General features: G+C 36.2%; 1 protein-coding gene across 9 annotated transcripts in view; it reads left to right on the top strand.

Moving 5' to 3' along the window:
- The window catches only part of STK33 (serine/threonine kinase 33), a 168,267-nt gene that overhangs the window by 112,836 nt on the left and 41,955 nt on the right, over positions 1-13,476 (top strand). For all 9 annotated transcript variants that reach the window (XM_045038924.1, XM_045038919.1, XM_045038918.1 and 6 more), the window contains exons 6-9: positions 1,603-1,741; positions 4,200-4,288; positions 6,478-6,562; positions 13,302-13,377. In XM_045038924.1, the coding sequence (XP_044894859.1) occupies positions 1,603-1,741; positions 4,200-4,288; positions 6,478-6,562; positions 13,302-13,377 (389 nt within the window). The remainder of the gene's footprint in view (positions 1-1,602; positions 1,742-4,199; positions 4,289-6,477; positions 6,563-13,301; positions 13,378-13,476) is intronic.

The following is a 13,476-nucleotide window of genomic DNA, read 5'->3' as shown; positions in this document are numbered from 1 at the left end:
AGTGCTATCAGTGGAAATACGATGGCATAGTTCAAAAGCTTATTTATGTGTTAGACTTTGCACAATTCTTTAGTTACTTTTGAAATTCCAAAGCATCCTGAGGTTTAGTGGATTTGAATTTTGACTGTTGCAAGAAAGGGTGTTAATCTTCTATTCCTGTTTTCATGCTTGCTGATTGAATACAGATGCTGCATTAGTAGCGGCTATAGAATAGAATCAGACCCCCAAATTAAAAAAGAAATTACAAAAATTTAGCTGTGGAGGATGGAATGGGGCCGTGGAGGGTAGTCTACGACTGAATAGCAACAGATATGAAAAAGGCTTGCATTTTAGTTGCCTGTGAATCTTTTTGACTCGAGAAATGACTTCTAGAAAACCCAAAGTGGTCTTAATATGCATCAACATAAACAGCAAGTATGGAAGAGGCATTTTACCCCTGGCTTTTTCCTGCATATAACCAGTTAGTTACTAAGTCCCGCTATTTCTTCCTCCTAGGTAATTTTCATGTATTCTCCTTCTTCCCCTTCTTGTGTCCATTCTGTGCCTTGCATCTACCCCCCGTAAACAAAGGTCAGCACACTATAGCATGCAAGCCCAATCTGGCATGCTGCCTATTTTTTTTATGGCCTGTAAGCTAAGTTTTTTACATTTTTAAATGGCTGAAAAAAATTTAAAGAGTAAATATTTGATGGCATATGAAAAGCATAGGAAACTAAAATTTCAAAGTCCATAGATAAAGTTTTGTTGTGTTGTTTATGGCTGCTGTTACGCTATAACAGCAGAGCTGAGTAGTTGCAAAAGAGATTGTACCACCTACAAAGGCAAAAATATTTACTATCTGGATCAGGCCTTTAGAGAAAAAGTTTGCTGAGCCCTGCTCTACATTGCTGTTAGAGTGTTCATTTAGAAAGGCAGACTTAACAATAGCACACACCTTTCCCCCCGCTCCAGACACCAGCTTAAAAGACTTCAGTGACTCCTTACTGCATGTGGGGGAAAAATTGCAAACTCCCCTGTGTGGAATCCAAGAATCTTTACAACCTGGCACTAACCTGTTTTTCCTAGCCTCGCCCCTCTCCACTCCACTATTCTCCACCCTACCAAACTCCCAGTACTAGTAACACTGAGATATCTGTTCTTCTTTCAACAGTCAGTGCTGTTTCAATCTTTGGAGTTTTTGCAAATACCATGTGTTAATCCTGTTCTTGCCCCCATTCTCTAAGCATAAGTCCCGATTCAGGTATAAAAACCTGCGTTTAGTGTTACCTCCTCAGTGAGCATTCTTTAAACAGAGGCTCCTTTCCTCTGTAACCTCACGGCATTTTGGCTACACTTCTTTGATTAACACGTACCATACGATACTGTATTTCTGACTATACTGTGAACTCCTTCAGGGTTAAGATCTATGCCTTATGCCTCGTTGTTCCTCTGGCATCCTGCAGAGTATCTTGTGCATGATAGGTAATAAATAATTTTGAATGAGTAGATTGATGATTTAGATTATGATAATATTTCTACTATGTATGTGCAATATATAACATTTTAAAAATTCTCAACTGTATAATTTGCCCTCTCTCTCTCTTTTCAAAAATACAATGTCAGAAAATGTACCTGGTGATGGAGCTTTGTGAAGATGGAGAACTCAAAGAAATTCTGGATAGGAAAGGGCATTTCTCAGAGAATGAGACAAGGTGGATCATTCAAAGTCTCGCATCAGCTATAGCATATCTTCACAATAAGGGTAAGAAGAGGGTCATTCGGCTCGTTGACTCCATGAATGCAGACAGCACTTTTGTTTAAGAGTGATTGTATTCAGGATTCATAGTCACAGAAATAATCCCCACTAAAACAGAAAATTTTATTTTAAAAAACTTTCTAAAGTTTTTTTCTTTTTAAAACTTTAATTAAATATAATAAATATATTTTAATTAGAAACAAGGCAAGTATACATTACATTGTACACGGACAAGGATGAATATTTCTATTCAACACTTTGAAAAGCTGCTAATCTTATCAAAACAAAAGTAGACAAGTCAATAATAAAAGTGAAATTTCAAAACACTTATATTGTATGGAAGTGTTGAATCACTAAACGCCTGGAACTTATATTACACTAAATACTTATATACACTACACGCTAACTGGAATTTAAATAAAAATCTATATATTCTCTGTGTGTGTATATATATATATTCTATATAGTAAAATCTATATATTCTAGGCTTTTTTGTTGTTTTTTGTTTTTTAGATTTAATTTTTACAGCAGTTTTAGGTTTGTAGCAAAATTGAGCAGAAGGTATAGGGATATCCCGTCTACCCCTGTCCATACATGCACAGCCTCCTCCAGTTAGCAAGATCCCCACCAGAATGGTACACATGTTACAACTGATGAGCCTACACTGACACACTGTTATCACCTAAAGCCCATAGTTCACATCAGGGTTCACTCTTGGTGGTGTACATTCTGTCGGTTTTGAGAAACATATAATGACATGTATCTGCCATTCTAGTATCATACAGAATAGGTTCACTACCTTAAAAGCCACATGTAAAAATTATTCTAACTGCTTTACTGTTCTTTGATGTTACTGCCACTGCTTTTCCTCAGGCACCCCCTTTTTCTCTTCAAGGTTAATTTGGCTCTCACGTGACTTTAACACCTTCTCATTATACAGATGAGAGAAAAGTTTGTTCCAGAGAGGTGAAGTGACATGGTGAGGTGTGGCAGAGCTAGTATTAGAATGGACCCAGGGGTCCATTCCGCAGATATTTCCCGAGGGAGTTCTACATGTGGTTGGATCCAGAGTTAGAAAGATTAAAAGACAAGGCCCCACCCCTTAAGGAACTCAGCCTAGTGGGAGATTGAGTATAGAAAGCAAACTGTAATTCAATGTGATAATTTCTCTAATGGAGAGCCATATACAGCACAAGGAGTATAGGAATGTAAGTGCCTCAGTTGACCTGAAAAGCCAGAGAAGGATTCACAGAGGAAACAAATTTGAGCTGAGGAATACAAATTCAGACAAAAAAGAGGGGAGGGCTTTCCAGGCAGGGGCAACAATTTTTGCAAGGGCAGGAAATCAAGGGCTTAATATTATATGAATGTCAATCCTCCCACATTGAGCTATAAATTCAGTATAATGCCAACCAAAATTTCCACAGGATTTTTCATGGAACTTGATAAAATTATTCCGAAGTGGGCAAGAATAGCAAAGAAAACAATTATAAAGAATGATGGAGGCAGTAGGGAGACTTATTGGGTGGTATTTATGTCAGAAGAGATAAATAAGCAAAGTAACGGAAACATAAAAATTCCAAAAACACAGGTTGGGAACTGTGTAAGGGAACTATAAGTGATTAGGTAGAATTGCCATTCCAGGGCTCTTCAGCTACATTTTTCCCAGCAATTGTACGTGTAACTTTTATAAGTCTGGGGAAATGATTGCTATGGATATGAAGTGAATTAGTCACTTGCAGAGGAAATGTTTTGGCACATGATTATTTGCATGTACATAAAATCTTACCTGATGTCTGACATGTTCAACTGGAGATTTTGTGTCTCGGGGTTTTCATTTGTTTGCTTTGTATTTTAACATATAAAGAGTTAGGAAAGTTTGTGCTTATGTTGTAGAAAAATATATTGAAATGAGTGCAGTTTGTATACATGTAGTTAAGTTGCAGTATGTTAAATGTTTATATTGGCAATAACATATGCATGGAAGTAAAGAAGTAATCCTCTATTTGAAGACCTAAGGATATGGGAAACCTTACTGGGTTTGTAACTACAATGGTCTCCCTCTTCTGGGAATGCCGGGCTTTGGGCAGGATCCTCTGTCCCACTCATTAGGCCACCAGTCATGAAGAGCATCTGCTAGAGCAGTAGGGGGATGGGGGAGAGGACAGAGTTAAAGAAAAGGGCCGCTTAAAGTTAAACACGTGGAGAAAAGGGATTTGAATAGAAGGAAATAGAACAGGACAGAATCGTGCTTGGCCCTCCCCAAAGTTTTGTATGTATGTTTTATTTATTTATTTATTTATTTATTTATTTATTTATTTATTTATTTATTTATTTATTTATTTTTCCAAAGTTTTTAACAGTGGACATTAACTTGTCAGCTATATATATTTGTTGTATTTGTATCCCCTCTATTCTCCTGTCATTCACTATTCATTTGATTTGTTGTTTCTTTTCTTGGTAGATATAGTACATAGAGATCTAAAACTGGAGAACATAATGGTCAAAAGCAGCTTTACTGATGATAACAATGAAATGAACTTAAATATAAAGGTAAGATAAGGTATTAGAAATCATGGTAAATATTTGCCTGTAAACAGTTTGATAGCAAAGTGGCAAAGTACATCCTCTTTTTAAATATATTTTGGAAGCTTTTGAGCAGCCAGAAAATAAGTGTCTTGTGCTAAAAAAATAAAAATAAAACTTGGGGCACCTGGGTAGCTCAATTGAGCATCCGACTTCGGCTCAGGTCATGATCTCACGGCTCATGAGTTCAAGCCCCACATTGGGCTCTGTGCTGACAGCTCGGAGCCTGGAGCCTGCTTTGACTTCTGTGTCTCCCTCTCTCTGCCCCTCCCCAGCTCGTGCTCGCTCTCTCTCTCTCTCTCTCTCTCTCTCTCTCTTTCTCAAAAATAAATAAATGTTAAAAAATTAAAACAAAATAAAATAAAGATAAAATTTTTACAAAAGAGGTTGTAACTGACAAGAATAATTTTACAAGTTAGGTAGTGCTATTGAATCTTTTTTAAAGTAGATATTCATTTGGATAGTTCTAAATCATTAGTTAAAGAAGCAAACAGATGCTCTGAATTCTAATTAATTTCAAATTTATGCCTGGTAATTTGATGTAAATGTGTTACAGATTTAGAGGGAAAAAAAAAACACCTTGGCTGTGCCTTTGATACTAAATTAACACTAAAGTCTGTATTTCTCATTGAAAATTTTCCTGGGTATTAATATTTATGTCCTAAGCACAATTAATGTGCCAAGTGTTTATTCCTCAAGATTTTATTCAAATTAAGTGTTCCTTAATGTCAAATAAATGATAGGATACATTATTTATTACTTAGCACTTTAATAGTGGCTGCTTTCAAAATATATGAATGTGTTAATTTAGGAATAAAATGTTGTCTGTGAATAACTCACTTTGTTGCAGAAGCTAAATCCCTATGTAATATAAGTGAGTTTAACAGCATTGTTGTTTTACCAAAGTAAATAAATATTCTTGAATATTTTCATTTTAAACTCTGTGAGGGCAGGAATCATACATGTTTTATTGATTGTTGGTACCTAGAGTAATGTCTGAAAACATAGTATGTGCTCACTTAATATTTGGTAAATGAGGGAATGATTGCTCTCTAAAGAACTGAATTGATCGTGAAACCTTTTGTATATTTGATATCTGTGTAGATTTTCTGTGGAGAAAAGATACATATTATAATCCTCCAAGTGAGATAATTGTGAAAACTCCTGGAGAAAACGATCATTCTGTTTAGAAAAATAGTGGTATCACGTACTGATAGGAACATTTTCTTACTCCACAAGGCCCTGGAAACTTTGCATTCAGTGTCTGTGGACCACGAGCCTATCTTTGGTTGTATGATCAATAAAGGTGCCTGTTTTTTGCTTTCAGCCCAAGGCTGTTCCAACTTGGGAGACAAGACCAAGGGCACATACTGAATATTTAATAACCGACTGTGTCCTGACCACGATTTGGAACAGAGCAGGAAGAGCGCAGTCGCAGCAGGGCCTCCTGTGTATTTCTAGCTCCACAGTCGCCTTTTTTCCCTGTTAATTTGCTTCTTGTAGTTTTTAATAGCGTCGTAATTGTTTTAGTTAGTATGCTCTAGAAACACAAAGGAAGTCATAGCAAAGAGAAGGTGGTATTTACCAGAGATAGTGTCTTATAAATAATTTTAAAAAGGGGGCCGTTTCTGTGAGTGCTGCCAAGGATAATGACTGCATTTATAACGGTGCTTTAAACTGGAACAGAGCTTGAGTGTCAGAAAAATAGAGAGTAAACCTACTAAGGCCAGAATGCATTCTACAATGAAAGAGGTTTTTAAAAATAACTTTTTTTTTAATCTGAAAAAGCTAAATGCCTTCTTTCAAAATAGAACTTCCCATGTTGAGCCGGTAAGTTTAATTAGAAGGAACAATCAATCAATATCATGGGTGTTTGCTCCAGATAGGAGAAACCAGCCTTCTCTTTACCAACAAGGTTTTTCTTCTTCACAAAGAGGGGTGGAAGGGAAGTGAAAGCAAAGTCCTTATTAGTAATACAAATAAAACCCCTCCATCCTCAAGAATCCCTGAATTAAATACAGTGCAATTACAATGCGGCAGAACTCCTACTTTCACACTTGATCTTAGCCAAAAGGCCAAGAAGCGATTAGAACTCCTACTTTCAGAAAGAGTGAACTCTGGGACAGGAAACCAGGTGACTGGGTTTCTTCTTCTAGGTGACTGATTTTGGCTTAGCTGTGAAGAAGCAGGGTAGGAGTGAAGCCATGCTGCAGACCACATGTGGGACTCCTATCTATATGGGTAAGTTCATAGATTTAAAATGATCTTTCTATATAAAGGAGTAGAACAACTAATGTAGATTAAAACTTGAGCAATTTGAAAGAACTCCTAAAACTCAACACTAAAAACAATCCAATTAAAAAGTGGGCAGAAGAGTGGAATAGACACTTCTCCAAAGAAGACATCTGTATGGCCAACAGACACATGAAAACATGCTCAACATCATTCATCATCAGGGAAAAAGGCACATCGAAACCACGATGAGATACCACCTCACACCTGTCAGAATGGCTACTGTCAAAAAGACAAGTAAGTATTGGCGAGGATGTGGAGAAAAGGGAACCCTTATATGCTGTTGGTGGGAATGTAGATTGATGCAGCCACTGTGGAAAACAGTGTGGAGGTTATTAAAAATAGAAATGCCATGTGATACAATAATTGCACTTCTGAGTATTTACCTGGAGAAAACAAAGACACGGACTTGGGAAGATACGTGCACCTCCATGTTCATTGCAGCATTATTTATAGTAGCGAAGCTATGTAAGTAGCCTAAGTGTCATCGATAGAGGAATGGATAAAGATGTGGTATGTTTGAGTATGTGTAATTACTCAGCCATGAAAAAGAGTGAAATCTTGCTGTTTGCAACAACACAGATGGACCCAGAGGGCATTATGCTAAGTTAAAGAAGTCAGACAGAGAGAGGAAAATACCATATGATTTCACTTAAATGTGGAATCTAAAAAAATAAAACAAATGAACAAACAAAACAAAACGGAAACAGACTCGTAGATACAGAGAACACACTGGTAGTTTTGGGGGTGATGGACAAAATAAGTGAAGGGGATTAAGAGGTACAGTCTTCCAGTTATAAAATAAATTAAGTCACGGGTATGTAAAGTACAGCATAGGGAATATAGTCAATAACATTGTAATAACTTTGTGTGGTGATAGATGGTGACTAGACTTATTGTGGTGATCATTTAGTAACATATATAAATGTTAAATCACTATGTTATACACCTGAAACTAATAGAATGTTGTATGTCAACTATACTTCAATTTAAAAAAAAGCAGAAAAGGGGCGCTCAGTCGGTTGAGCGTCCGACTTCGGCTCAGGTCACGATCTTGCGGTCCGTGAGTTCGAGCCCCGCGTCAGGCTCTGGGCTGATGGCCCAGAGCCTGGAGCCTGCTTCCGATTCTGTGTCTCCCTCTCTCTCTGCCCCTCCCCCGTTCATGCTCTGTCTCTCTCTGTCTCAAAAATAAAATTAAAAAATGTTAAAAAAAATAATAAATAAATAAATAAATAAATAAATAAATAAATAAATTTTAAAAAGCAGAAAAAAAAAAAAAAACCTGAGCAGTCTGATTTTGCCGTAATTTGACTTAATGGCCCTGTAATCAAGCTACTTTTTCTTTTCCTAGGTCAAATAATTTCATTGTTTTAGCATTTTTCTTGCAGTTCTTATCTTTAAAGATTATAGTTTTTATTGGTTTTCTGGACTCTTCTTAGAGTGTTTATATCTCTTAGGTAATCATACCCCCAACTTAATTATTGGTTTTGTGAATTCGTGCTGAAACCATGTGTGTGTTTTGCTTCTTTCCATCTCTTATCCATTTTTATTGCCATCAAGTGGTACATCATAAAGAGTACCGATTAAATATATTTTGTAAAGCAACAGTTTACCATTTTTCCAAGTGTGATTTTTAACAGCTTTACTGAAGTACAATTTAAATGCCATAAAAAGTATACCATTCAGTGATTTTTCCTGCATTCGCAGACTTGTGCAACCATCGCCACAGTCCAGTTTTAGAGTGATTCTATCCCAGAAAATTGCCTCCTGCCCATTTGTACTCAGTCTCATTCCCATCCCAGCCCCAGGTAACCACTAATCTTTTTGCCTGTCTGTATCTGCCTTTCCTGGACATTTCGTCTGACCGGAGTCATACCATATGTTGTCTTTTATGTCTGGCTTCTTTCACTGAAGCGTAATGTCTTTGCAGTACCTTCCTGTTGTAGCCGTAGTCTGTCCCTTTATGTTTCTGAACAGTTGTCTGTTGCATGGACATGCCACCTTTTGTTCATCTGTTAGCTGGTGGCCATGCAGTGTGTCCAGTTCGGGGCTATTATGAATAATGCTGCTATGAACTTTTGGGTCCAAATTTTCATGTGGACACATTTTCTTTGGGCGCTACCTAGGAGTGAAGTTGCTGGGTCGTGGATTATTTATGTTTAACTTTTCAAGAAACTGCCAAGTGGTTTTTCAGAGTGGCTATAGCGTTTTACCTTTCCACTAGCATTTGGGTATGAGGGTTCCAGTTTCTTTTTGTCCTTGCTCACTCTTGATAATTACCTTTCCTTGTAATTATAGTCATTGTAGTGGGTGTGAAGTAGTATCTCATTGTGGTTTTTTAATTTGCTAATTTAATTTTCCTAGTGGCCAATGAGGGTGAGCATCTTTTCACGTAGCTGTGAGTCACTCATAATCTTTGATGAAATGTCTATTCAAATCTGTACCTAGGAGATGATTATGTATTTTTTCTCTTTAAATTTATTAGCAGACTAATTGCATTAATTGGTTTTTAAAATGCTGAGCTATCCTTGCACCTTTGGATTAAACTCCAGGTGGTTTAATATACTGCTCTATTCAACTCGTCACCACTTTATTTAGGAGCTTTGAATGTAGCTTGCTTTCTTTTGTGCTGCCCTTGTCTTTTTTGATGTTAGGGTTATGCTAGCCTCATTTAAAAAATAAAATGATCTGCTCATTAACCACAAAGTAGCAGAAATTATCTATTCATTAGTAGTTTGATGAAATTTCCCCTTAAAGTTTTTTGGCCCTGATTCCGTTTGGTAGGTTAAGTTTCTATTATATTTTCAATTTATCCTGGGTTATTCGTGTTTTCCACACCTTCTTGAATTGTTTTGATAGAAAATTGTTCATTATGTTGAGATTTTAAGATTTATTGGCATAAATGTGCATATTATATTCACTTATAATTTTGTTTTTAATTAAAAATCTTTTTATGTTTATTTATTTTGGAGAGAGACAGAGTACTAGTGGGGCAGGGGCAGAGAGAGAGGGAGACATAGAATCTGAAGCAGGCTCCAGGCTCTGAGCTGTCAGCACGGAGCCCGGTGCCGGGCTCGAACCCGCGAACCACGAGATCATGACCTGAGCCAAAGTTGGATGCTTAGACGACTGAGCTACCCAGACACCTCACACTTACAGTTTTGTAATTCTCCAGTGTATCTGTGGTTCTATACCCCTAATAATTCCTAATATTTTTTAAGAAGGTCATATGATGTCAGATTAGCAATATGTCCTGCATCACCGGCCTAACTTGGGATTCCAGCTCTGTCACTTACACCTGGGCAAAACAACCTGACTGCTTTTGTTGCAGTCTGCATCTGTATAATGGGGAGTATGTCATCCATTTATCAAACAATTTTTGAGGGTCTACTTTGTGTCAGAACTGGTCTGGGTATTGGGACTACAGCAGTGAACAAAATAGAAAAAAATGTCATGTTGGTGCAAACATTAAACAAAATAAAAAAGTAAAACGTCTGGTATTATCTGGGATGTTAGAGAGAAGTGCTAAGAAAGAAAAATAAACCAGGGAAGGGGAGAGGATGTATTTAGGATGGTAATAATAATGTCTTTCTTATCAGGTTGACATGAGAATTGAAAGAGAAAATATATGTAAAGTGCTTAGCACATTACCTGACACTTAGTGCCCAATTTAAGCTCTTGTAATAATACTAATCATTTTTTTTCTTGATCAGATTTGTTAGTGGTTAGGACAATTTATTGGGCTTTCAAAGAACCAGCTCAAGTCTAATGTTATTTGATTGGCTTTTTCATTAATTTCTGTTTTTATCTTTCTGAATTCCTTCTTTATATTTTATTTTGGTTTATTTAACTTCCTAAGCTAAATGCTTATTTATGTTCAGCGTTCTTATTTTCTACATATTTTCCTGAGTATTTCTTTGACCATTTCTTTTCCTATACAGTTTTCTTTCTATTATTCACTTTTTAATAGTGTTTAATTTTAGTTTTTGTCTTTAATCCAAGAATCATTGAGAAATGCTTTTAGAGTTTCCCAGGTGGTTGGGATATGTTTGATGTTCATGTGAATATGTGTTAGTTTTCCTAGCCATTTGGTTTTTCTGCCTGGTTTTCTTCATTGTCTTGAGCAATTGTGACTTAAAGGTTTTTGGCTTCTAGGAATTGTTCTTTGTGATTGAACACATAGTTGGTTTTTGCAAATGTTGCATTGGATGTTTAGAAAGTATATATATTCCTGGTTTGTTGACCACAAAAATTTCTCTGTGTGTGTATTTATAAAGTCAAATGTGATACCTTTGTGATTCACACTTTGCATATTATTAATTTAATTTTGTTTGCTTCTGTTGACTTCTAAGAGAGAGAGTTATTAAAGTCATCCACCAAGATAGGGCTTTGACAAATCTTTTTGCACCTTTTATAGATTTCTTTAAAAACATCTTTGTTGAAATAAAATTTATGTACAATAAAATGCACAGATTTTAAGTGTAAAGTTCAGTGCATTTTGACAAATGCATGTGCTTATATAATCACTGCCCCAATGAAGGTATAGAACATCGCTTTTGCCCTGGAAAATTCCTTTGTCTTGCTCTCTGTCAGTCTCCCATCCAGACCCCAGCAACCACTGATGATTTTTATCACTAAATCTTAGGTTTTCTTGCCTAGAACTTTATTTAAATTGAATCAGTGTACATTCTTGTGTCTGTCTTCTGTTCTGTGTCATGTTTTTGAGACTTACCCATGTCGTGTCAGTGGACTATTCATTTCTATTGCTGAGGCATATACTTAGTTCTGTTTTTTTTTTTTTTTTTCCTACTTGATATATAAAGTTTCGAAACTGTTCTCTCTTATTTGGGAAAAGGCTACTTTAGATTCTGTTCATATCCTCCTGTTGGCAAAAGACATCTGGTCTGTAGTTACATGGGGAAAATATATCCAAGCACCCTGAGTTTTATGCCTGCTTATTAGCTGTCTACACTGATAACAAGTGAGAGAACAAGAGAGAAGACAGATGGTTTGTAGAGCTTTGCTGACTTCCTAAATGGCTCCCTGGCACCGTCATTCTGGCCTCTGCCTCCCTGTGAGCGCTGTGATGGCAGTGCATGTGGAAACGCCCCCGGTAATTAAGATGGCTCTGAAAGATGAAGGCCCAGAATCCCGGCCCTTGCCTTGTGGGGCACCCAGTGTGGAGGGCCTTCATGGAATCAAATCACAGACTTGCCCTTGTCATTGACTCAAAGCCACAGAGCGACTTGAACTCTAATGATTCAGTATTTAAAGAGTTTAAGTAGAGTTGAGGAATATAAGTAGCTACTTAAAGGAAAATACTAATTAATTTTCAATGATTTGGAAATGAATTACTCAGTTTTGTTAATTGTCTATAGTTGAACCTTTATTCATTCTTTCTTCTCTTTACTTTTTGGTTCCTTTTTGTTGCTTTTTAGTTCCTTTGACAACAGGCAGAAGAAGTGAAATTCCATTTGCTTTTAGTAGTTATAAAAGAAGGGTCTGGGGCAGGGCGGGAGAATGAAACTTTTCTAAAATAACACCTTTTACGTGGGAGGTACTCTGTAGCTGTGTAACCTTAGGCAAGTCACTTCATATATCTGAACCTTAGTTTCCCCACTGGCAAAGTGAGCCAGATGCCCATCTCCCAAGATTCATAGTATGATTTATACAAATAACATAATTTATATGAAAGTGTTTTATAAATATTAAAGTTCTATTGAAATATATACAGCTATATTTTATTTTTCTGTTTATAACTGTTTCATTCTTTCTTTTTCCTTAAGGAAAGATATTTGATCCCTAACCATAGAGGCACAATAGGCTATTCCTGAAATACCATATGGGACATTTTCAAAGCCATTTTAAAACCCAGCCATTATAAAGTAATCTAATCATTAAATTGTGCTCCCTTCAAGTAAAAAAAAAGAAAAAAAGAAAAAGAAAAAAGAAAAGAAAACAAAAAATAAAAGAAAGAAAAACAACTATTTTGAGAAGCTTGTTTAAAGGAGCCCTATTGTGAACACATTGTAAAGTACGGAGCATAGAACTGGGGACTCAGAGTACCTGGATCCTTTTCCTAGTTGGCGTTTTGATCCAGTTAGGTTGTAGGAGCTCTTTCTTTGCCACCTTAGTTTTCTCATTTAGAAGGTGTGGAAAATAATTTGTGTCCTGCCATAGGAGTGCTGTGTTGTTGTTGTTGTTATTATTATTATTATTATTATTATTATTATTATTATTATTTTACTAAAGTGATTTATAACCATTTATCTTAGTTTCTCTGTGAATCCAGATTTCCACATATTGGGCTTGCTTTAAATTATATCCACTTCAGGCACGTATTCAATTCTATTTTTGGAAAGGAACTGAGATATTGTTGTCTTCTACTATAACTTACACAGTCTTTGCAAAATCATTTCTTAACAATTTCAAAGGAACGAAGAGTAGTACATTTAGTTACACAGTTTATGCTGTCGTTCCATTAGAAGCTAAATGACAGGAGTGAGGGTACAGTGACATCAATTGTTAAGGCCTGTACATTATTCATTTAACATCTGCTGTTGGTTCTCTTTTTCCCTGTGGGGGAATAAATTACAACACATCAGCACATTTTTCATGCTTTGTGTTTAAGCATTTAAACTTCATTTATTGTATTATTAATATTATTTCATTTCTGCTTATTTGGCAGCCCCTGAAGTTATCAATGCCCACGACTATAGCCAGCAGTGTGACATTTGGAGCATAGGTGTCATAATGTACATTCTGTAAGTAGCCTGCTAAAGGTACAGTTTAAAATGAATGGATAGTCCCTAACAGTAGAATTATATAGATTTTAAATGAAGATTCAACAATATAGGTTTTAA

This window comes from Felis catus, chromosome D1 (genome assembly GCF_018350175.1).
Source record: "Felis catus isolate Fca126 chromosome D1, F.catus_Fca126_mat1.0, whole genome shotgun sequence".
In the NCBI taxonomy this organism is placed as follows: domain Eukaryota; kingdom Metazoa; phylum Chordata; class Mammalia; order Carnivora; family Felidae; genus Felis; species Felis catus.
The sequence above is the reverse complement of the archived record's forward strand: the minus strand, read 5'-3'. Positions and strand labels throughout refer to the sequence as shown.